This window comes from Grampus griseus (assembly GCF_964374135.1).
Source record: "Grampus griseus genome assembly, chromosome: 1".
Lineage (NCBI taxonomy): Eukaryota > Metazoa > Chordata > Mammalia > Artiodactyla > Delphinidae > Grampus > Grampus griseus.
Window position 1 is genome coordinate 126,010,772 of NC_139017.1, and position 26,488 is coordinate 126,037,259.

The 26,488-nt window shown below is 35.5% G+C and overlaps 2 protein-coding genes across 2 annotated transcripts in view; both read left to right on the top strand.

The window, feature by feature from the left end:
- The window catches only part of DNAI4 (dynein axonemal intermediate chain 4), a gene marked incomplete at both ends in the record, with an annotated part of 124,091 nt that extends 121,123 nt beyond the window's left edge, over window positions 1–2,968 (top strand). Inside the window, 1 exon segment of the mRNA XM_082666033.1 lies at window positions 2,906–2,968. Within this exon segment, the coding sequence (XP_082522159.1) occupies window positions 2,906–2,968 (63 nt within the window).
- An 8,430-nt stretch (window positions 2,969–11,398) lies between these two features.
- On the top strand, window positions 11,399–13,802 carry INSL5 (insulin like 5; the record flags this gene model as incomplete). Its single annotated transcript, XM_082671366.1, has 2 exons — window positions 11,399–11,573; window positions 13,570–13,802. The coding sequence occupies 2 exons, from the start codon at window positions 11,399–11,401 to the stop codon at window positions 13,800–13,802; spliced, it is 408 nt and encodes a 135-aa protein (XP_082527492.1).
- Between the last annotated feature and the right edge of the window lie 12,686 nt (window positions 13,803–26,488).

Genomic DNA, 26,488 nt, shown 5'->3' on the forward strand with positions numbered 1-26,488 from the left:
TTACTACAGTTTTCCTATCTGGTAGGACTATAATTGTTCTTGATGTTTAAATGATATCTGTTTGGATTCTGTATATCTCCCAGGGCTTTGTTTAATTTGTTGGTAGTGGTCTGAAAGACATGCAAATGAGAAAAGAATGTTCGTAACAGCTTTGTTTCTACATTGATAAATTGGAAGCAATCTAAATGATCATCAGTGGGAGACTGGATAAATAAAATATGGCATAATTACATGAGTGATTACAATACAGAAGTTTACATGATATATATTTCAATGTGTCAATATGACAAATTTTGAATAAACCTTAAAAAACTGTGTTGAGTGACAAAAGCAAATTGCAGGAAGGTAAATACAATATGTTATGATTTATGTAATATTATTTAAACACAAAAATCAAAATTATGTCCTTTACTGGCTCTATTTATAGTTAGTAAAAGAAAAGAATATAGACTGGAATGTGAAAGAAAAATGTTTCATTTTTGTTTTGATTTGAATCAGAGACATCTTTTATTTTGAGCAGTATGCTCTGTAAGCAGAAGGCTAAGCTCAGAGAGTCTGAATGTTTTCGACAAACGTGTGTGTGTGTGCATGTGTGTTAATGATTTCAGTGCTGCTGAGCAAAATTTTCTTTTAACAAATATATTCCATACATTAGTAAATAAATACAATTTCCTAATACAAATAAGTTTTTCATTCTTTTTGGCCATTATATTTTAAAGGTTCAGGGTTATATTTCTGAGAGATTAAACAAAAAATTATTAATCAGGTTTTTAACCACAAGCTTAACTGATACGCTTCCTCCTTAGCTTTTCAGAGAAGAATTATAATCATAAAAGTAATTTAAAGTCTCAAAGTAATTAATGTCAAACCATTATTTCCCATCAAGATGTCTTACCGAGTAACATTATGACCTACAATTTCTTCATTAATTTTAACCAAGAGTTAATCAAAATTTTGGAAGTCATATGATTTCACTATATAGGAAAGATGTACATCAAATTTATGATAAAGGCTGCCTCTGGGAAGTGAAAGATGAGGGAAGAATAGGATTGGGGAAGGGTACAAAGAGAATTTCATCAGTAAAATTTTATTTCTTTTATTAGAAAATATTCAAGGCAAAGGTGATGTTTGTTGATTTGGGGTAAATATGTGTTTCACAAAGGCAAAGTACCAGACAGCCCACGCATAAAGTGTACTGGAGCAGGGTTCACTGAGGGAAACCCACGGAGAAGGGATCAATAGCAATTTTAGGACCACAACACCCACTCATATTCTCATTGCCCATCACTTTCTGTGGCCTTGCACAGCAGGAGAAGGACTTTGATCCTTGGGCTGTGGAGGAGGTTTTAAGTGACATAATTTCTGAAACTCTGGACCCTCCCAATGTGATCAAGGGTCAGAGTATTATTGTGATAGGACATGGCAGAACATTGGCTCTAGCCCTATCCTACTGACTCAGGGCTCATGGTTAGGGGTAACATCAGCCTGATGCCTGACATGAACAGGCAGTTGGGGTCCAAGCCTTGCAGTTATAACTTTGTGATGTAGCTAGCTGTTGACAGGATTTACCACCACATTAGCATTTATTGTTTGTTGAAGCACCAACTCCTCTCCTGGTGTGATGGGGTTTGGTTGATGGGGGCCTAAGTCTTGCATCAAACAGAATTATGGCTTAAGCACTTGGCAGAAGCTAATTTCAGTGGCACAAACCAACTCCTTTTCTGGAGGCAGCCTGTAGAGAATCACTCCTAAATACTATATCTACTCTTATGTTTCAGTATACAAATGTTTGCCATCTTTTCCTCTGTACTTTTGAGTGTACATTTTTTCCCAAATTAAAGGGAAAACAAAAAGATAAGTGAAATTGTCAAAAATATAAACACACACACACACGTGTGTGTGTGTGTGTATATATATACACACATTAATGTTGAGAGACACTGAAGACAGAAAAAATAGACCATTCAATAAATATTTACTGAGTATACACTATAAGACAGGGTCTGTTTTAGGCACTAAGAATACAGCTGTGAACAAACTACAGTAATGATCTACTACATTTGCCCAAGTGACAGACTGAACTAGATTTAGGTGGGTTTGAGAAGCAACTTAGCAACTGATTTGATGTGTCACAGCTTAAAGGATGGGGAAGTACCAAAGAGTATAGTATAGGTTAAAAGGCAGGAACTGACTTATGTATTATCTAAGGTGTTTATAACTCTTTAGAGTTTATAAAACACTTTCACCTACATTAGCTCATTCACCTCTTACAACAGTTTTTGGAAGTGGATGTTAATATTTCCATTATGCATTCAAAGAAACTAAGATTCCCAGATATCAGTGATTTCCTCAAGATCACCTATATGTGATAGAGAAGACTCTGGTCTTCTGCTTCCAATTCCCATCTTTTCACTATGTCTTTCTTGAAAACTCACCTCCCATCTTTGGTTTCATTTACCCTTTTAGTACAAAGATCATTATTATTAAATGAAATACAAAATCCACCTAGAAATTCAGACATTTTACTCTCTCTAAATCAAACACTACAGATCAACAAAGAGCTTAAGATAGCATCAAGACTAAAAGTTATTTTACAGATGAGAAAACAGATTTAGGCATTAAAGCTAAACAGGAGCTGCCAAAATTGTCCCTTTACTGAATCCTTATAAAATTGTTTTTCAAACTTCGTTAAGAGAATCTCTCATAGGAAAGAGCAGGTTCATGCTAGGAAGTAAATGTTATTATTTAAACTTACCTTGGTTTGTTTCATTTTACAATCTTATTGGATGCCCTTTATATGTGTATCACTAGCTTATAAATTTTAAATGGCATTTTAAAGACTACTTTACCTCTTAATTTGTGTTTTATTGCATTGTAATTGTGTGACTTTTTTTTTTCTTTTCAGGGAGATATAATAGATACTTTACTTGGGCCCAAGTCAAATCAAAGCATAATTCATCATCAGTAGTATCTTTTTTGTTGTTGTTTAAAGGAACAGTGTTTAATATCCAATAGTCTGGTTTGTATGCAGTGAGCTGGGATTTTGATTATTGAACACAATATTTGATGTATAACTTCCATCTAAATTTAATATAAACTTAATGAACTTTTACTTCAGAAAATGTGATTAGTTTGTGATTTAAGCTAATTGTAAGAGTTTTACTGGGTTTTTCTTAATTTTTAAAAATTTATTTCTATTCTTTTTCTTAGTCATAGTCCAAGTACATATATGTACTTATAAAATATCCAGATAAGTTAGAAATTGTTATACCTTTAGAAGCAAAGCTTGGAAAGTATTAGAATTATTTAAACCAGAATCTTTATTAAGACAAAGTTCCATACACTTTTAAATCTTCTGCTTTCTGAGCTGTGTTTTCCAGGGTTTATGAATTTTGCAGGTGTTAGTATTGTGAGAATACTGGATTTTCATACCCAATTTTAAATAAGAATTTTATACTCTTAGATCTGAGAGCTGAAACTGTAGAATATTGTTAGACTATTTGACAAACAAAAGACATGACAATAAATGTCAGAATTGCATTGTTTGACCAGCAGGCATCATACACTCAATTCAGAGAGAATTAGTCTGGGGCACATCAGGGCATCCTCCTCTGCATCCTTCAGAATCTGCTCTGGGTTTTAAGCCCAGACTTAAGTGGGCCCAGAGATAAAACAGAAGTCCCTGGTCTGTAGTTTGCATCAGGATGTTATTTTGTGAAGGGTTCTAGAGCAAGCTTGTGGAAATTGGAGGAGTGGGAGGCAGCAACTCCTCCAAATATAGATTGCTAACTGTCTGTTCCATGCTGTTTGTCTTAAAAAGTCCTGCAGTTTGTTAACTGAGACCATAGGACAGTATAGCCTGTTCTATAAAGCATTCTAAGTGGAGAGGAGAGGATAAGGCACTTGAAACTGACTAAACTGTCTGAAAAATAATATTAAAAGTGAGAATGGAATCAGAGCAGCAGTGGGAATTATCAGTGTCCATTTCTTTGGAGCCATCCTTTAAACAAAAGCAAGGCAATTTTTAGGTGGACTGAAAGCTAAGGTCAGGTTATAAGGATTATAAATTTTCTGCTCGTGTAAATCATTACCTCTTTGTCTTTTAAAAAGATTTGGACTTTGCATAATACTTTGTATAACAAAATAAAACTTAATTGAAAAAAATGTGTCTTTTTATTATACATTTTTGATCTTAAAAAATTTTCACATGTTCTATTCTCATTGCTCATCAGGCCTAAATGAAAAATAAAGCTATTTTAGTCTTCTTGGATCCTGGGCAACTTGATCCTGAACTGAACCTATTCCATTGTATGGAATCATACGATATGTAGCCTTTTCAGATTGGCTTCTTTCATTTAGTAATATGAATTTAAGGTTCTTCCATGTCCGCTAATGGCTTTATAGCTCATTCCTTTTTAGTGTTGAATAATATTCCATTGTCTGGATGTACCACAGTTTGTCATTCACCTACTGAAGGACATTTCGGTTGAGTCCAAATTTTGGCAATTATGAATAAAGTTGCTATAAGCATCTTTGTACAGGTTTTTATGTGGAATAAGTTTTCAACTCCTTTGAGAAAATACCAAGGAGTGCAATTGCTGGATTGTATGGTAAGAGTATGTTTAGTTTTGTAAAAAAACAAAACAAAACCGTGAGCCATCTTCCAAAGTGGCTATACCATTTTTCATTCCCACCAGCAATGTATGAGCATTCCTGTTGCTCTACATGCTCGCCAGCTTTGATATTATCAGTGTTCCAGATTTCAGCCATGCTAATAGGTGTGTAGTGGTACCTCATTATTGTTTTAATTTTCATTTCCTGATAACATATAGAGATTACCATAAAATGTTAAGAATTGAATGAGAATTCTGCTCAGTTGTTAGCCGTCTTGTTTTATCTTTAAACACACACACTCACACACACAAAATACCAATGGGCTGGTTAAGGGCCTAAGGAGGGAGTGGTGACTGAGCTAACTTTAGGCTCCTATTTTGTGCTAGGTATGCATTCTTGCATTTGGTCATTCTCTGCCAGGCATCTCTCAGAGAGAAGTTAAACTGTTGCCTGAGAGTAAATTGTTAGCTGCTTTTCCAACTTCTGTAGGGAAGGAAGATTGTATTCTCTAGTATATAGTTGTACATCGTATTTAGTGTGTTCATTTAGTTCACCTCTGTGTGGTTACATACAATAATAAATGAGAAGTAGAACATTTAGTATTTGCTGCTTTGTCTCAATAGGAGTCTCTCTAAAAATGTTGAATTGTACTGTGAATAATTGTTATCAATGCGCTAGTAACAGTGTACCTGTTAAAGTTCTTTGCAGTTTGCAAAACATCTTCAAGTCCACTGTCGCATTATACCCTTACATTGATCCTATGAGACAGGTAGGGCAAGCAGTTGTATTATTATCATAATCTCTACTTTCCAGATGATATAATTAAGGCTTAAAGAGGTGATATATTTTGCCAAAGATCATAGAGCTGTTGACTGGTCGGACTTGAACTCAAACCCAAGGTTTTGAACAGTTCTTATACATTATCCACTACTGTGTTGTCAATAGTTCATGCCTATATAGTTTGCTGAGGTCTCATACACCAAAACATGAGTACATATTCTTCTATAATTAAGGTTTTACCCCTAAATCATAATGCTAGTAACTTAGTTTTACTCAGCTTTTTTCCTCTGCTATTAGACATTGCCATATGGACCCCTTCTGCTGGGAGTACTCTCCTCCTCTCTCCTCACTCCCCTTCAGTGTGTTAGCTCTTCACTCACCCTTCAGATCTCAGTTCATATCTCATCTTCTCAGAAGAGCCCCTTCTGAGCTCCCTGCTACAGGACCTCACCCAGCCAGGCTAAATTTGCTCCAAGCATCTTGAACATGAAGGGAAATGTGAAGTTTCTGCAGGGCTGGAGAGGAAGGGGAAATGAAGAAAAGAGAGAGGCCCGTGGATCCACAGAGCAGAGGGGACCCATGTCCTACTTCTGAAAAGCATTGTTCAGGAAGTAGTAAGACCTAGGAGGGACCATAGTCAACCTCAAAAAACCATTCTCCATGGAATGAGCAATGTGCAAAGAAGAACAGGAACTGAAAAAGCCAGGCAACTGAGGATGGTTAATGATCCAGCAAGAAGCAGCGCTTTGGTGATGGAAGGGCCTTGGCACAGAGTAAGATACTAGAATTATATCCTGGGAAATGGAAGAAAACCAACTCTGAGAGATACGGACATTAACTTTTTGTATGTGTGGTTTATTTCTGCCAGCTGACTGGAATGAAGACTTGGAGTTAGAAATTGAATTATAGAAAATCTATTTCTTGGATACCTAGGTTTCTGAGTTGACATTCATACCTGCTGTGCTAAATATTTCTGTGGTCATTTTCATAGTGTCTGCCTCCAGCCCTAGACTGTAAGCTCCTTGAGGGCAGGGACTATGTGTTTTGCTCACTATTGTATGTTCAACACCTAGAACAGCACCTCCACAGAGTAGTTATTACCACAAATATTTGTTGAGTAAATGAATTATCAAATTAATGTAAGTAATGTTGGCTCCATGCTTGTCCCATATTATAACATGATCTAATATTTTACATATGATTTCCTCAACATCCTAACAAAATGTCTTAACATCACAGAGGGTAAAAACATTTTAATGGTGGAAAACATATAAAGCATAAAATGAGCCTTGAAAGTTGCTAAACACAGGTCATAGCTCTTTTTGGTTCTACAACAGGATAAAATCCATTTTCCCCCTCAAGACAAAAGCTAAGAACAAATCTATGATCGCTTTCTTTAGGTGAGTATTACTGATGCTTTGTGAGATTGTATTCTCACTGACAATTTGGGGCACGATTTTCCTCCAGCGGAAAGCACTTAGCAAGATGCCTGGTATGAAGTAGTTGCTCAAAAATAGCAGTTCTCATTTTGATTATCCCAGACCACATCCCCACTTCTTGATCTGAGAACCTCTTTGCCCTTAGCAGCTGGCTGTGTCCTTGCCAAGGCCCTACTCCTCCTTCAGGAGATATAGACTGTGCTTATGACCTCATTTGTTCCTTTATACAACATCTGGGCTTCGTGTCTTGTTTGTTCAGGCCTTCAGAACCGTAGAACACTTACTAGGCTATTAGCCTTCATTTGCTTAGGTTGGCATACCTAGTTGGTGATAAAACTAAAAGGCTAACAGTTTACATGAAACTAATTCCTGGGTTAAATAGCAGAACATGCCCATTAAGTCGGAACACCTAAAAACATGGTTATGAATCTTCTAAAATGAGCACTGCTTTTTTAAAAACTGATGAAACATTTATGTAGCATCCAGAGCAACTCATAAAAAATGTACTCTCACCATGTCTGTGATTTCTTTGGATAAGCCAGCTTTTAAAAGATATGATGCCATTATACCAGGAAGAACAAAGGATCCCGGGACACTTTAGGGATCTTACATCACAACTTACTGATAATAATTTTAGTGAATTTTCTAAATTACACATAGTTTGATTATTTATTGTTTTAACAATTTCTAAAAGCCCCAAATAACAACAAATGCATAAAAAGAAAATAGCTTCTCTGTCCATACAAAATGAAACTTTAAATATTACTGTTTATGAGATTGTTAATAAAAACATTTTCAGCTGCTCATTTAATTCTTAATGATAGGGCATTTTAAAAATCACTAAAATGAATGGTAAGAAAATTTTATCCATAAAACTATGCAAAATTATCTAGATAAATGGTATTTCAATATTGGTTCTACAGATAATTGTAGAATAGAAATTAACTGGTTTTAAAGAGGGGAGGAAAAGGAGCTTTAGGTGAAGACAACAGTATGTGTAAAGGCCTAGAGAGAGAGAGAGAACATGAACCTTTCAAAAAACTCTGAGGTGTTTGGTATAGGTGGACCATTTAAAGTTTGAGGGTATCTAAGACCTTTGCAAATAGAGGCCAGCTCACGAAAGGTCTTACAGGCCATGTTAAGGGAATTTTGCTTTTTCTTGAGGAAAATAGGAAACAATTGAAGAGTCTTCAAAGTGGGTAATAATCACATGTTTTAGAAAGATCATTCTGGCAGCAGTGTGGAGAATGGATTGATGAAAGATATAGGGCCAAGCGAGAGGCCATTGCAGTAATCTAAATGAAAGTTGTGATCATGGCAGAGGTGATAGAGAGCAGTGGGTAGAATACAGGGAAATTTATCAATAGAAGGTAGAACTGATGAGACTTGGTGATTTAATGGATGTGTGTGTACAGGAGGATTCAGTCAGTGAAGAGTGAGTGAGCATGAGGAGCTGTGAATGACCCACAAGAATAGCTGAGTGAATGGTGGTGCCATTGATGAAAACACCCTCCAGAAGCAGTTAGTATGAGTATTAGCCAAGGATGAGCAGTACTAACTCTGTGTTAAAAAAATAATAAAAATAGGGCTTCCCTGGTGGCGCAGTGGTTGAGAGTCCACCTGCCGATGCAGGGGACACGGGTTCGTGCCCCGGTCTGGGAACATCCCACATGCCGCAGAGCGGCTGGGCCCGTGAGCCATGGCCGCTGAGCCTGCATGTCCGGAGCCTGTGCTCCGCAACGGGAGAGGCCACAACAGTGAGAGGCCCGCGTACCGCAAAAAAAAAAAAAAAAAAAAAAAGACATTCATAGTAGCGAGTAGTGACCCAAAATTACATTTTCTAATCTATTGCATATGACATTGTTAATTTATTGAGTATATAATAAGCATCATATATTGTGTTTTACTTGTGTTAACTCATTCCATCTTCATGACAACATAAAATGCAGATTATTGTCTCCTCACAGAGGAGGAAACTAAACCTCAGAGAAGATATCCAGCTAGTAACCTGAGTTACAGACAAAATGAGGAGAAAAAGTTGCATTAACCTCCGAACATAGAGGATTAGGGCTCCAGTTAGAGGTATAAGCAACAAACTGTTGTTGGTCAAGAGCTAGAAAGATTAATTTTCATTTTAGTTATCCTTGCTGGTTGGACCTTGAAGTGTGTGGAAAGAGTAATATTTGGGCATCTGAGTGGAGAGCCTTAAATACCAGGCTGTTTGGATTTTATTCTCCAGGTAATGCCCAGCCACTGAAAGTTTTTGAGGGGGGAGTAACAGAATTAGCCAATTATAGCAAGACTTAGAATTTCAAGTTCAAAAGAGTTTCTTTCTTTCTTTCTTTCTTTCTTTCTTTTTTAAAGAGTTCTCAAGTAATTCAATCCAACTCTCTCAATTCACAAATGGGGAAAACAAAGCCCCTAAATTTGAAGCTCTGCAGCTGGGGCTTTCATTACTGGCAATAGGTTTTTCATCTGGATAACTGACATGGGTGATTAGCTTGCCTCCATTTGGTCACAGGCTGAGCTCAGATCTTGCGCAGATCTCTCGCCTGCGTCCCAAATTAACAAGAGTCCTGATGAGGCCTAAGAGCTTGCTGAAGAAGGGACTATTTTGAGCCTTGGGAGATCAAGTAAGGGTGATGGCAGAGTTCAGAGATAACAGAGTGTATCTAACCTCTAGGGTAGGGTCATTCCTTGGCTGAATGCTTCTCTCTTGGGTTTTGCAGAAGCCTAACCTGGCCCATAGTCACTGATGACAGCTTTACTGCAGTGCTATGTTAAAGCTGGCGTTATCAAGGTGGGCAATATAAGTCTCCAAAGAAGGGAAGAAGTTGGGAATAAATGGCTGAATAATTGCTGATGTTGTGAGTATGTTAGACTTGGTCATGCAGATGTCCCTCTGGAGCTGATAAATGACACAGATTCACCTGCAGTTTTGACCCATCAAAAGATAAGGTAGCTCTGTCTGATGTCAAAAACCATTCCTGAGCCTTTGGTGTCTTTCTTAGCAAATGGGCGCCCTACCTCCCAGCTGTGCAAGGCAGAAACCTAAATACCACTTTTGGCTGCTCTCTCCATTGCCCCTGATGCCCAATCAGTACCAAGCCCTTCTATTGTTTGAATACCCATTTGTCCCATCCTCTCTACCATGATCTTAGTTTAGGCCACCGTCATATCTCATCTAAATTATTGCAAAAGGCTTTCTCTGTTTTCCCTGCCTCAAACCTTGTACCCCTTAATCCATTATCTGCAGCCAGAGAGAAAAAGAAAGCATCAATTCTTTGAAATAATATGTCTGTTTTTCAGAGTCAGAGATGTGTCCAATGACAGCATAGATTATTTTGTTCTGTTTTCTAGCTTCCCTACAGAAGAACAGTGATGTCACAAATATTAGGGGTGAAATGACATTGATCCACAGGCTCAAGTGATTTTTTTCAACCAGATATCACAAAGATTCAACAAAATCAACTAAAAAATTATTTGTCCAGTTTGCTAAAAAGCGACACAATAATTCTTTAAGATCTCAAACTCTAGAATTTTCAGTTTAGGTAAAAGCTTTGCAAGAGCTAGTGCTTTCAGAAGGTTTACTGTAAGAGAAATTTCATTATTTAGCTATTTGAGATTATGAATTCAGTTTTCTATTATAAAAACATGTTGATAAAGGCATACCTAAGTCATAGTGTGAAGGATAACAAGGAAGATTCTAGTCAGAGAAATTCTCCTGAATTCTAAAGGAAAGTTATCTTTCTACTTTGTCCGGATGGTAAGGGAAGAAGGCAGTCAATAATTATTGACTGTTTATTTTGCCAAGCAAGATGCACGTTATCTCATTAGCTCTAGGAAGTAGTTACTATCAGCACAATTTTACAGTGAAGGATGCTTGGGAATGTTAAATATCTTGATAAAGATTCTAGAGCTGATAAGTGGGAAACCAGGATTCAAGCCTAAAACATGAGAACCTGCATTCTTTTTCTAAAAAATTTAATTTTATTTATTTTTTATACAGCATGTTCTTATTAGTTATCTATTTTATGCATATAGGTGTATATATGTCAATCCCAATCTCCCAAAGAGAACCTGCATTCTTAAGTGTGCATTCTCAATGCTTTGAAATAGATGGTGCTTTCAATACTTACAAATCCCTTATGAGATAGGTTTTCCCATTCTATAGATATGATTATCGAAGCTTAAAATGTTTAAAACTTGTCCTGTGTCACTCAGTAAGGGGTAGGGCTGACACTGAATCTCATACTTGTCTACTTTCAAAGTCCATGTGTTTTCCACAATGTCTTCCAAGACAGCATCCTGTTAATTGTCTCACGTATGGGGCTAATAGTAAGTGATGATGTTCAGAAGGGACTGAATAACTAGCAATAATCATAAAAGCTCATTTTTAAAACTTCATGGTGTCACCTATGTGCTTAGCAAATATTGTTAAAATGACGTATTGACCAATAAAATGTCAGGAAATTTCGTATAAATTGGCCAAGAGTGTGAGGGCAACTTCAAAACTTGATTTGACAATATTCACTATATCAGACTCTCATTAAATTCCCAGCAAAATGAGGGGTTTCATTTTTACTTTGTTTCTCTTCTCTCTCCTGCTTGCCATCTCAGAAGTGAAGAGTGAAGAATCCAGGAAGCTCTGCGGGCTCGAGTACATACGAACTGTCATTTACATCTGTGCCAGCTCCCGGTGGAGAAAGCACCTGGAGTCGATCCCACAAGGTCAGCAAGGTAACATGAACGCATATGACTCCCTCATTTATTATTATTTTTTTAAGACTTGTTTTAATAACTGTTTCTCTAGTTACTGCTAAGCCACTTCTGTATCAATCTGGGGGATTAATTATCAAAATAAACATTTTGGCTTGGGAAGGAGGTGAGCTTCCTTTCAAAAAATAAGGACCTTGTTTTCTTTAGTCCCCAGCTTGAAATGATTTGATTGCACGACTACTTCGATGAGCTTAGCATCTATGGCAGGTGCTGGGAGGGTGGGTAGAGAGAAGCATGTGATTTCAAGGGTCATGTTGGAGCAGCAAGATTTTCACATGCAGATAATTATAGAATATAATAAGTTGGCATTCAGGCAGGTGCTAAATAAGAATGGAAGGAAGGAATCTAACTTTTATTGAGCACTTATTACATGCCAGGCAGTTTCATGGGCAACATTTCATTCAGTCTTCCGATAAGGATCTTTTGAAGTAAGTAATATTACCACCATTTACCATTTTACTGAGGATAAATTTGTTCACCCAGCTAGTAAGCAGGGTGGTTGGGAAGCAAACCAGGTCTTTCTGGCTTCAGAGCTGAGGTCTCCTGCTTATTCTATACTGCGTCTCAGGTGGGGAAAAGATGGTGGTAGTGTGTTGTAATAAATGACACTACCATGGAGGTGGTGGTATTTGACAGAGGCCCTAAGGGTGTGTAGGGTTTGGGAGTTATGGGGAGTGGGATGGGAATTCTAGCAGTAGGAACTGTCAGAATTTTAGAATTTTAAGGGTGGGAGTGAACCTAATGTGTTTCAGAAACAGAGAGGGGGGTGACTTCCCTATATTTCTTCATTTTCCAATTCAAGTAACTCAGAAGTTGGCATTTTTCTCTTGCTAATCCTATATTAAAGTGTGACGTATAATTTATTTAAGATTCTATTTTAATAATTGTGTTTGTTATGTTTTATAATAAAAGTAAAAAAGAAAAACATGTTTACAGAATAAATGTTGCAACCACACATATGATATGAAAACTTTACAGGTTTCAATTTGGTTTAAAATGACTGGTAAACAAAAAGATTTTGGAAAATGACCCAGAGTTTTTGTATTTTGGTGGACTAATGTCTTGAAAAATTATGAACTTACCACTCTTACTTTAATAATGAGAGGTTCATAGTTACTAGATGTTAATAAACAATAAGCATTTTTAATCTCAAGGGAGTAAACATAATTTACCAGATTGACCATATTTTATCAATCTCTGGCAAATCAGAATGCAATAGAAAAAATACATTTTGAATATCTTTAAAATATGTGGGGCAATGGAGTGTATGTCTGTATAAGGCTATCTCTTTCGACACCACTGACTTCATAATACTGTTTATTTAACCTTTCACAGGTTTTCAGATATTTTCCAATACATTATTTATTTGATGCATTACTGGTTTACCAATCAGCATTCATTCATCAAAATTTTTTCTGGTGCTTGCCAGTGTGCTAAGGTGCTGATAAGTAAGTTTGAACGAAGTTAAAGTGAGACAGGCTTATACATGGACTTTGGGAACAACACTGATAAAAACAGTTGGGCCCACTTTTAATTTTCAGACAGAGAGGTTTAAATCTCCACTTCCTTCCTTACTGATCAGCTTTGCAGAGCATACACAGGATTATTTTTTGTTTGACTGTTTTCGTTGATAGCATGTAACTAATACACTCTGCCGTGGCCACGGCAACAGAAGTCAAGCCCTGACTTGGCTGCTAACTGGCCAAGTGACACTGGTTCTGTCACTCCTCCTCTCTGCACCCACGTTTCCTCTTCTGTAAATGAGGAGGGTGGATATGACTGAGTTCTCCCTAAAATATCTAATCTCTCTGAAACCCCAGACCAACGTTAAAAAAAAAAATCAACTGCAAGATTCAATTTCCTTCCAGAAATCCAATGCATTTCCCCCAGAGTAGAACTTGGTTGCTGCCTTTGTCAGAGCTCTCTAAGGAAGTATTGTTTTTTCCCTTCCATATAGCTGAGAGAGGAAACCGCTTCCAGCTGCCTAATGAACAGGAGATTTCCGAGGAAAGCCCAGTGCAAAACCTTCCAAAGACGGATTCCTTGGGGGAGGAAAGTCTTCAGGGTGAACAGCTGCCCACGGAAAGGCTTCGGAGGTCAAAGAAGTATTCGGTGATGTCAAGACAAGACTTGCAAAAGTTGTGCTGCACCGAAGTCTGTTCCATGTCTGACTTGAGCGCTCCTTGTTAGGACAAACAAATCCCCAAGGGTGGCAGAGTTTTAGCACACGTTTAATCACAGTGTTTTACTTCCCAGAACAATACTCATATTGTGTCATTAAACTAATGTCTTTTGGGTAGGCAATCCTTCTTTCCTAAATGTTGTAGATGGTTGGCTAAAATCACAACGAGGTCTAGTTTCTCCCGTTGCCAAGGTGAATGCACTGTTCTTTCCAAATTTTAACTAATCCTTTGAAATTTTAAATGCTGTGCAAAATTACAATAAAAATTCCATAAAGCAAGCTTACTGTGATTTTTCTGTTTTTAAAACAATTTTAAAGAACTTTAAAACAGTAAACCAAAAATGTTGATAGTAAAAAAAACCTTAAAAAATAAAAAACTACTATTACCTCATCATCTAGAAATAATCCACTCTTAACTTTTGTGTTGCTGTATATTATTACTGAAAATTTAAACATCGATTCACAGTCAAGTGTAAGAATCTAAACAAAGTGCTTTTCTCAAGAGTTCTTAGAGTGCTCGATTAATGTTTCCTAATATGCATCTCTTCAACATTACACTTGAGAATAGTTGGGTGCATATATGTATCAAAGAGGGCCCATAAACAGCCCAAATCCAGAAAACGTTTGGGTATCTTAGCTCCTTTCATAGTCTGGGCTGCCTTGGTTTTGCCTTCCTACTGCTGAGATAAAAGGACATTCTATTCTCATCCTGGATGTTGAGAAACTAAAATGCAGATAGCCAAGTCATTGTGCCACAATTGGATGTCTTCACAGATGAAAAGATAAAGTAAGATATCACAAAACTATGCTCTTATTTCTAACTCTGTCAGCCAACTCCCCAGTAGGTTTTAACATAGTTAGACTCTGTTCCTCTGAGGAGCTGCCTATTAATACTCCAGCCTGTATTTGAAATTCATCGTCTACACATTGTGCACGTAAATTGTGCCAAAGCATTGTTCTTTGCAGATAAAAAACTGAGTCTCCCTAGAATTAAGTAAACGTTTACTAAGTCACACAGCTGAGGAGGTGGTATCACTGATCCAAACTTAGGCTACTTAGCATGAATCAAGGCAGTCACATCAAACTGCACTGGTTGTCAATTACTCTTTACTACGAGACATTCCCTGTTTGTTTAAATCAGTTTCACTGAAGAATGTCTTTTGAAGAAGCAGTAGAAATTAATGATATTAAATCTCAACCCTTGAGTACATGCCCTTTCAATATTCTGAGGGGTGAAATGGGAAGACTATGTGAAGCATGTTTGCTGCAGACTGAAGTATGATGGTTTCCTCAAGGAAAAGCACTTCTGTGATTGAGTTTGAACTTAAAAGTAGCTGCTTTTTCCAAGAAGCACCGTTTTTTAAGAAAAAATAAAGACTGAAAAACTGTGTTTATTCAGATTTGGGTGTTAGCAATGAAATGAAATAAGATTTGAAAATGAACAAAGTAGGCTTCAAGGAAAACGACTGACAGTATTGGTTGCTGATGATAAAGTTCAAGCTTACAAGCAATTTGGGAAAACTTTTACCCACCACCCTGAGCATCAGTGGTGATATTTGATTTTTTGATATTATATGACATGTGTCAACATTTGGGAGATCTGCTATAACTCAATGAACCAATATTTTCCAAATGATCAATGCATGATACTACAAAATCATGAATGGTTACGAAATCTGCTCAAAGTGCAAAATAAAGATTTTACTCTAACTACAAAAAATTCATTGGTATCATTTCAGATTTTACATTGCAAGTAACCTTTAATAAACAGTCACTTGTTGAGTTTTGGTATAATATCAAAAGAGAATATATTGATAAAAATGATCTGAAAATGCTATTAAAATACTCTCCCCTTTTGCAACTAAATGTTTATGTTTGGCTGAATTTTCTTCACGTACATTAGCCAACATAACACACAGCAGCAGATTAAAAATGTAGGCGCTGATAGAAGCGTATTTTATAAAGACAGTCATTAGAGACTTGCAAAAATATAAAACAGTGCCACTTTTCTCACTAAATGTTTTTTGTTTTGTGAAAATATAGATTTTTAAATAAAATATGTTATTGGTGTTAATGTGTGATGAGTTTATTTTTATTTTCAAATGAGTTAAACATTTAAATTTCTCAGTAAAATTCTAATATGATAAATATTGATAAATTGAACCCATATAAACGAAAGCTCTTTGACATTGTTAATACTTTTTAAGAGTGTGAAAGGATTATGAAACCAAAACGTGTGAGAATTGCTCTTATATCTTATATATTTGCCACAAATTTTTGAGGTTCCATCAAGAGATGTTTAGGTTGCTGTATTTGTCATGACAAAGATGCAATAAACAGCCTTGTTTATATATCCTTATGTACTGACACTTTCATTTCAATGGGATAGCTTGCCAAGTTGCTAGGGGGAAAAATATGTGTATTTTTTTCAGTGTACTTTTAATAGTTATTTTTTATTTGTTACATATTTATTAGTTATTATAAATGTATCTATTCAATTTAAGTACATAGAGAAACAAAGAAGAAAGATGGGACCTCGTCTTTTTTTTTTTTTTTTGCGATACGCGGGCCTCTCACTGCTGTGGCCTCTCCCGTTGCGGAGCACAGGCTCGGGACGCGCAGGCTCAGCGGCCATGGCTCATGGGCCCAGCCGCTCCGCGGCATGTGGGATCTTCCCGGACCGGGGCACGAAGCCGTGTCCCCTGCATCGGCAGGCGGACTCTCAACCACTGCGCCACCAGGGAAGCCCGGGACCTAGTCTTTTTACTTAAATCCTGTAGTTCCTTTTTTTGGGAAAAAAAGATAATATATGTATACGGTTAGGAAACGTAAACAGTCCAGGGAAGTATAAAATACAACAAAAGTCTCACTCTCTTCCATTTGATTCTGAAGTAATATAACCTTTATTCAGAGTTTCTTGTAATTTCTACCAGAAACAAAAAATTATGTCTATACTGAATATATGTGGTATAGTTACAGATTTAGTAACTATAGTAGATATAGATAGCTTGCCCTATATCATTATCTATCTACCTACCTATCTTATCTATCTACCTATCATTGTCTATCTATATCTGTAACAGAGACTTTTAGCTGTTCACTAAAACCTCCTCTTCCTCTTGGGCACAGATAGACTACATTTCTCAGTCTCTTTTGCAGTTTCATGTGGTCATATGACTGAGTTCTAGCTAATTAAATGTGACTAGTCCATCAAGTCTCCCTCCCTCTGCCTCAATTTAGCAAGCAATAACCTTTGACGTTTTTATGTTTGATTCTATTTTTTACAGTTGTTAACCCACTCTAATACAATATGTACTGAATCTATCAACCCATTTTACACAAAAAGAAATTACACATACTCATTGCTTTGTTTAATACATCTTGGAAATATTTCAATAACATCCCAGTATAGGTATTATAATTTTAAACACATACCAAGAGAATACCATTTAAGAAGTTTGTATTAATTCATATTTTCACTAGAAATTTATGAGTGACTCTTTCTCTACGTTCTCCCCAGTCCATGATGTTATTACACTTGCAAAAATTTGCAATTTTTATAGATGAAACATTGAATATAATTTTGTTGCATTTGCGTTATTACAACTATGATTGCCTTTAGTATTTATTGGACATTTTAATTTCCTCTTCTGTAAATTTGTCTGTTCATATTCTTTGCCCATTTTTCGATTTCTATTCATTTATAATAGTTTTCTTATCAATTTTCAAGACTTTTTAATATTAAGGATATTAACTTTCTGACTGCCTTCTTAGTAAAATATTTCCCCCCAAATCTTTGGTATGCCTTGATTTCATTTAGGATGTCTTTTGCATACAATGTCATTGCATACAATGTCTGTCTTTCCTTTATAGTTTCTGGATTTCCTTTTTTGCTTAGGCAGACCACCCTTATTGTGAGTAAGGTTGTGAAAAAGTCTACTAAATTATATTCTAATAATTTAATTTTGTAACCTTTGCATTTAAATTTAATCCATCTTATATTTATTTTTGTATAGTATGAGGTATTTAATTTTTATTTTCTTCCAAATGAACAGAACATTTTGCCTGAATCATGGAACAGCCTTTTCCCATGGAAATTTCATGCCATTTTAGTCATATGTTGTTTCACATGTTTGGAGCTATTGTAGGCCCTTTATTCTGCTCTTTGCTCTATTTATCCTCAGTTAGCACCATACTATTTTGATTGCAGTAACTTTATGGTAAATTTTAGTATCTCTTAAGAAAAGTTGTCCATCACTATAGATTGTTTAAAATTTTTTCATGGATATTATGAGACATACAACCTTCTATGTGGATTTTATAATCCAGTTTCCAAAAAAATTTTATTGGAATTATAATTTGAATTGCTTTACAGTTATACTCATGTAGAAAACATTTATATTCTATGATATTAAGAATTCTTATCTAAAATATATTACTATAATAATACAGTATTTTATTTCTTTTAATAACTTTTTATAATTTTAACTATATAGGTCTGTGTCTTTTTATACTACCTTCTAATTTTGTTACCTTTTTTCTTTCATTTTTTTCTTAAACATCTTTACTGGAGTACAATTGCTTTACAATGGTGTGTTAGTTTCTGCTTTATAACAAAGTGAATCAGCTATACATATATATATATATATCCCCATACCTCCTCCCTCTTGCGTCTCGCTCCCACCCTCCCTATCCCACCCCTCTATGTGGTCACAAAGCACCAAACTGATCTCCCTGTGCTATGCGGCTGCTCCCCACTAGCTATCTATTTTACATTTGGTAGTGTATATATGTCCATGCCACTCTCTCACTTCATCCGAGCTTACCCTTCCCCCTCCCTGTGTCCTCAAGTCCATTCTCTATGTCTGCATCTTTATTCCTGTCCTGTCCCTAGGTTCTTCAGAACCATTTTTTTTTTTTTAGATTCCATATATATGTGTTAGCATATGGTATTTTTTTTTCTCTTTCTGACTTACTTCACTCTGTATGACAGATTCTAGGTCCATCCATCTCACTGCAAATAACTCAATTTCATTTCTTTTTATGGCTGAGTAATATTCCATTGTATATTACCCTTTTATTTACCATTTTTATTTGCCCCTGTGAATGAGACATTTCCCCCATGTTCATTTCTAAATGCATGCTGTGATACAAAAAAAAATCTTGATTTTTTGTATACTCATCTCCAGCCACCTCCTCCAGTTATTTTATTAAATTTAATGGCTATCTACCCAAGTCTATCTTGGGTTTTCTAGGTGTACAATATTATCATCTACTAATAAAAAGGTAATTTTGTCTCTTTCAATATTTAAACTGATTGCTTCATATTCTTGTCTTATTACATGACTCATTACTCTGAAATTATATATTGAGAGGGTAATGTGCAGGCGTTGTTGTGGGTGCTAAGGATACAACCATGAATAAAACAGACTAAGTGTATATTCTTATGGAAGGCAGACATAAGCAAGAGAAATATTAGATAATGATGGACGCTAAGGAGGAACTATGAAAAGGGAGCAGGAAGGCTTGGAGTGGGGGTGAGGATTGAATTTCAGACAGAATAACTAGGGAAGGTCTCACTGGGAAAGTGACTGCAGCAAGAATTCTTAATGATGATGATGATGGTAGATATCTCTTTCATCTTCCTAATTTTAACAGAAAAATGGTTTCTGCATTCCAGTACTCAATATAATATTTGCTATTCAAAATATAAATAAATAAAATAATGAATAAATAATAGTCTTTATATTATAGATGCATATATGTATATGTACGAATATAAATAATATTGTTGATTATCTAAAGAGTTTTATTACCTATTGCTTATGAACTTATTTTGTTATAAATGGCTTCTAAATTTTATCAAATATCTATTTAACTTCAATATATAATATTTTTTCTCTTTTGTTAAATTGAAGAATTATATTGCTAGCTCTACTTATGTTGAAATCTCTCTGTTTTCTCAGAATAACTCTATTTGATCATGATTTATTAGTTTTTAGTGTAATAGTTTTTCAATACTCAGAAGGACTAAATTTGTTAATATTTTCTTTAAAATTTTTAATCTGTGTTCATAAGTAAAACTGATCTCTATGTTTGTCAATGAAGATTAATATAGCTTCATAAAGTGAAAACATTATCTGTTCTTTAGAAATTTGGAAGAAAAATGCTATGATAGTATCTTTTGCCTAGTGACTTTAAAAAGATTTGCTGAAATATAATATACATATACAATAAAGTGCATAACTTTAAAGTGAATTTTTGCCTATTTTTATAGCCGTGAATTCCTGGAACAAATTCAGTTATTAATAATTTGTTATTGTTTTTGACATATCACTGGATTTTATTTGCTATAATTTTGCTTAATATTTTTGCATATATTTTCATTAATAAACTTGTATTTTTCTTATAATTTTCTGTAATATCTTAAGTGATTTCGATATCAGGGTTAAGTTAGCTCTATAAAATGAGCTGGGACAATCCCTTCCTTCCTTCCTTCCTTCCTTTTCTAATCTCTGAATGTTTAAGATTGGTATTATTTCTTCTTTAAATGTTGGAGATTTCACTACTGAAGTCATTAAGGCTTGGCATTTTCTTCGTAGAAAGATTTAAAATTTCAGATACAATTTATTTTACAGATGTAGAAATCTCAAGAGTTTTACAATTTTTCCTGAACAAATTTAATGATTGTGTTTTTCAAGGAATTTGTCCATTTCACCTAAATAAATTCTTCATAATATCTTCTTATCTTTTTGCTGGGAGGTACTTTTTATATGGTAAATCATTACTTTTCTAGTCTACTTTGTAGTTACTGATCTTTTCAGATTTCTATCATTTTGAGGGTTAATTTAGATAGTTATTCATTGCTCAGAATTTCTTCTAGATTTTCAAATTTGCATGACAGCAACCACAAGGCTTTCCTTTATAGTGTGTCCTTGGTTTCAAGAACTTATCTTTAACACATAAATTCCGATCGTATTATCAGCATTTATTCATATTTCAGTGCAAGAACTACTGCTTACCACTATTTTCTCCTTCTTCCTGTTACATAGTTTCTAATCAATAAGTATATTTTGGTTGAATGAATAAAATAATCTTATATATTTTTTAATATTATATATTTATGTTCTATTTGCCCCTTAATCATGCTTGCTGATGGTTGGGGGGAGAAGGGTGTTTTTATTCTGTTACTCTTTTGTTTTTTATGTTTTGTTTTGTTTTCGAATTTTATTTTATTTATTTTTTTATACAGCAGGTTCTTATTAGTCATCAATTTTATACACATCGGTGTATACATGTCAATTACAATCGCCCAATTCATCACACCACCACCAACACCCCACCACTGCTTTCCCCTCTTGGTGTCCATACGTTAGTTCTCTACATCTGTGTCTCAATTTCTGCCCTGCAAACCGATTCATCTGTACCATTTTTCTAGGTTCCACATATATGCATTAACATACAATATTTGTTTTTCTCTTTCTGACTTACTTTACTCTGTATGACAGTATCTAGATCCATCCACGTCTCAACAAATGACCCAATTTCATTCCTTTTTTTTAAGATTTATTTATTTATTTATTTACTTATGGCTGTGTTGGGTCTTCGTTGCTGTGTGTGGGCTTTCTCTAGTTGAGGTGAGCAGGGGCTACATTTCGTTACAGTGCACGGGCTTCTCATTGCAGTGGCTTCTCTTGTTTCACAGAACAGGCTCTAGGCGCACAGGCTTCAGTAGTTGTGGCTCGTGCACTTCAGTAGTTGTGGCTCACGGGCTCTAGAGCACAGGCTCTGTAGTTGTGGCACACAGACTTAGTTGCTCCACAGCATGTGGGATCTTCCCGGACCAGGGCTCGAGCCCGTGTCCCCTGCATTGGCAGGCAGATTCTTAACCACTGCACCACCAGGGAATCCCTCATTCCTTTTTATGGCTGAGTAACATCTTCTTTATCCATTTGTCTGTCAGTGGGCATTTAGGTTGCTTCCATGACCTGGCTATTGTAAATAGTGCTGCAATGAACATTGGGGAGCATGTGTCTTTTTGAAATATGGTTTTCTCTGGGTATATGCTCAGTAGTGGGATTGCTGGATCATATGGTAATTCTATTTTTAGTTTTTTAAGGAACCTCCATAATGTTCTCCATAGTGGTTGTATCAATTTACATTCCCATCAACAGTGAAAGAGAGTTCCCTTTTCTCCACACCTTCTCCAGCATTTGTTGTCTGTAGATTTTCTTATGCTGCCCATTCTAACTGGTGTGAGGTGATACCTCATTGTAGTTTTGATTTGCATTTCTCTAATAATTAGTGATGTTGAGCAGCTTTTCATGTGCTTCTTGGCCATCTGTATGTCTCCTTTGGAGAAATGTCTATTTAGGTCTTCTGCCCATTTTTGGATTGGGTTGTTTGTTTTTTTAATATTGAGCTGCATGAGCTGTTTATAAAAATCTGGAGATTAATCCTTTGTTCACTGATTCACTTGCAAATATTTTCTCCCATTCTGAGGGTTCTCTTTTCGTCTTTTTTATGATTTCCTTTGCAGTGCAAAAGCTTTGAAGTTTCATTAGGTCCCATTTGTTTATTTTTGTTTTTATTTCCATTACCCTAGGAGGTGGATCGAAAAAGATCTGGAAACAGAAGCTTTAAATGACACAATAGACCAGATAGATTTAATTGATATTTATAGGACATTCCATCCAAAAACAACAGAATACACTTTCTTCTCATGTGCTCATGGAACATTCTCCAGAATAGATCACATCTTGGGTCACAAATCAAGCCTCAGTAAATTTAAGAAAACTGAAATCGTATGAAGCATCTTTTCTGACCAAAATGCTATGAGATTAGAAATCAATTACTGGGAAAAAAATATAAAAAACACAAACACATGGAGGCTAAACAATACGTTACTAAATAACCAAGACATCACTGAAGAATTCAAAGAGAAAATAAAAAAATACCTAGAGCCAAATGACAATGAAAACACAATGATCCATAACCTATGGGCTGCAGCAAAACCAGTTCTAAGAGGGAAGTTTATAGCTATACAAGCCTACCTCAAGAAACAAGAAACATCTCAAATAAACAATCTAATGTTACACCTAAAGGAACTAGAGAAAGAAGAACAAACAAAACCCAAAGTTAGCAGAAGGAAAGAAATCATACAGATCAGAACTGAAATAAATGAAATAGAAACAAAGAAAATAATAGTAAAGATCAATAAAACTAAAAGCTGGTTCTTTGAGAAGATAAACACAATTGATAAACCATTAGCCAGACTCATCAAGAAAAAGAGGGAGAGGACTCAAATCAATAAAATTAGAAATGAAAAAGGAGAAGTTACAACAGACACCGCAGAAATACAAAGCATCCTAAGAGACTAGTAGAAGCAACTTTATGCCAATAAAATAGACAACCTGGAAGAAATGGACAAATTCTTAGAAAGGTATAACCTTCCAAGACTGAACCAGGAAGAAAGAGAAAATATGAACAGACCAATCACAAGGAATGAAATTGAACCTGTGATTAAAAATCTTCCAACAACAGAAGTCCAGGACCAGATGGCTTCACAGGTGAATTCTAGCAAACATTTAGAGAAGTGCTAACACTCATCCTTCTCAAACTCTTCCAAAAAATTGCAGAGGAAGGAACACTCCTAAACTCATTCTATGGGGCCACCATCACCCTGATACCAAAACCAGACAAAGATACTACAAAAAAAGAAAATTACAGACCAATATCACTGATAAATATAGATGCAAAAATCCTCAACAAAACACTAGCAAACAGAATCCAACAACACATTAAAAGGATCATACACCATGACCAAGTGGGATTTATCCCAGGGATGCAAGGATTCTTCAATATACACAAATCAATCAATATGATACATCATATTAACAAACTGAAGGAAAAAAACCATATGATCATCTCAATAGATGCAGAAAAAGCTTTCGACAAAATTCAACACCCATTTATGATAAAAACTCTCCAGAAAGTGGGCACAGAGGGAACCTACCTCAACATAATAAAGGCCATATTCAACAAACCCACAGCAAACATCATTCTGAATGGTGAAAAACTGAAAGCATTTCCTCTAAGATCAGGAAAAAGACAAGGATGTCCATTCTCACCACTATTACTCAACATAGTTTTGGAAGTCCTAGCCACAGCAATCAGAGAATAAAAAGAAATAAAAGGAATACAAATTGGAAAAGAAGAAGTAAAACTGTCACTGTTTGCAGATGACATGATACTACACATAGAGAATCCTAAAGATGCCACCAGAAAACTACTAGAGCTACTCAATGAATTTGGTAAAGTAGCAAGAGACAAAATTAATGCACAGAAATCTCTTGCATTCCTATATACCAATGATGAAAAATCTGAAAGAGAAATTAAGGAAACATTCCCTTTTACCACTGCAACAAAAAGAATAAAATACCTAGGAATAAACCTACCTAGGGAGACAAAAGACCTGTATGAAGAAAACTATAAGACACTGATGAAGGAAATTAAAGATGATACCAACAGATGGAGAGATATACCATGTTCTTGGATTAGAAGAATAAATATTGTGAAAATGACTATACTACCCAAAGCAATCTACAGATTCAGTGCAATCCCTATCAAATTACCAATGGCAATTTTTATGGAACTAGAACAAAAAAATCGTAAAATTTGTGTGGAGACACAAAAGACTCTGAATTGCCAAAGCAGTTTTGAGGGAAAAAATGGGGGTGGAGGGATCAGACTCCCTGACTTCAGACTACACTACAAAGCTATAGTAATCAAGACAATATAGTACTGGCACAAAAACAGAAACATAGATCAATGGAACAAGATAGAAAGCCCAGAGATAACCCCACTTATGGTCAACTAATCTATGACAAAGGAGGCAAGGATATACTATGGAGAAAAGACAGTCTCTTCAATAAGTGGTTCTGGGAAAACTTGATAGCTACATATAAAAGAATGAAATTAGAACACTCCCTAACACCATACACAAAAATAAACTCAAAATGGATTAGAAACCTAAATGTAAGACCAGACACTATCAAACTCTTAGAGGAAAACATAGGAAGAACACTCTTTGACATAAATCACAGTCTGTATGTGTCCCTAGGTGTGAAGTGTGTCTCTTGTAGACAGCATATATATGGGTCGTGTTTTTGTATCCATTCAGCAAGCCTGTGTCTTTTTGTTGGAGCATTTAATCCATTCACGTTTAAGGTAATTATCGATATGTATGTTCCTATGAACATTTTCTTAATTATTTTGGGTTTGTTTTTGTAGGTCCTTTACTTCTCTTGTGTTTCCCACTTAGAGAAGTTACTTTAACATTTGTTGTAGAGCTGGTTTGGTGGTGCTGAATTCTCTTAGCTTTTGCTTCTCTGTAAAACTTTTTTTTTTTTTTTTCTGTAAAACTTTTGATTTCTCCATCGAATCAGAATGAGATCCTTGCCGGGTAGAGTAATCTTGGTTGTAGTCTCTTCCCTTTCATCTCTTTAAGTATCTCATGTCTCTCCCTTTCAGCTTGTAGAGTTTCTGCTGAGAAATCAGCTGTTAACCTTATGGGAGTTCCCTTGTATATCATTTTTCCCTCGCTGCTTTTAAAATAATTTTTATTTGTCTTTAATTTTTGCCAATTTGATTACTATGTGTCTCGACCTGTTTCTCCTTGGGTTTATCCTGTATGGGCTCACTGCACTTCCTGGACTTGGGTGGTTATTTCCTTTCCCATGTTAGGGAAGTTTTCGACTATTATCTCTTCAAATATTTTCTCAGGTCCTTTCTCTCTCTTCTCCTTCTGGGACCCCTATAATGCAAATATTGTTGCGTTTAATGGTGTCCCACAGGTCTCTTAGGCTGTCTTCATTTACTTTCATTCTTTTTTCTTTATTCTGTTCCACAGCAGTGAATTCCACCATTCTGAATTCCAGGTCACTTATCCATTCTTCTGCCTCAGTTATTCTGCTATTGATTCCTTCTAGTGTAGTTTTCATTTTAGTTATTGTATTGTTCATCTGTTTGTTTGTTCTTTAATTCTTCTTGGTCTTTGCTAAACATTTCTTGCATCTTCTCGATCTTTGCCTCCATTCTTTTTCCGAGATCTTGGATCATCTTCACTATCATTATTCTGAATTCTTTTTCTGGAAGGTTGCCTATCTCCACTTCATTTAGTTGTTTTTCTGGGGTTTTATCTTGTTCCTTCATCGGGTACATAGCCCTCTGTCTTTTCATCTTGTCTATCTTTCTGTGAATGTGGTTTTTGCTCCATAGGCTGCGGGATTATAGTTCTTCTTGCTTCTGCTGTCTGCGCTCTGGTGGATGAGGTTATCTAGGAGGCTTGTGCAAGTTTCCTGATCCTGTTAGTCTTTTGAAAGAAAAAATTGTACTTTTTTACTAGCTTTTAAATTTTTATTTAATGTTTCAATTTTTGTCTGTAGATATCTCCCTATTTTTCTATGTAAATCTCCCTTTTATTTGTTTTGTTTATTTTGAAATGCTTTCTTAATTATTAATATTATCTATTTCCTTCCTTTTTAACTCACTAATGTTTTTAAGTCTAAATATATATGTCTGAGTATATCTTCAGCTATGTCCCTGGGTTTGATTATGAAGCATTTACCTTCCTATTATGTTCTAAATTCTTTTCAGTTTTAGTTTTTTCTTCATCTTTGACTTAAGGAATTAT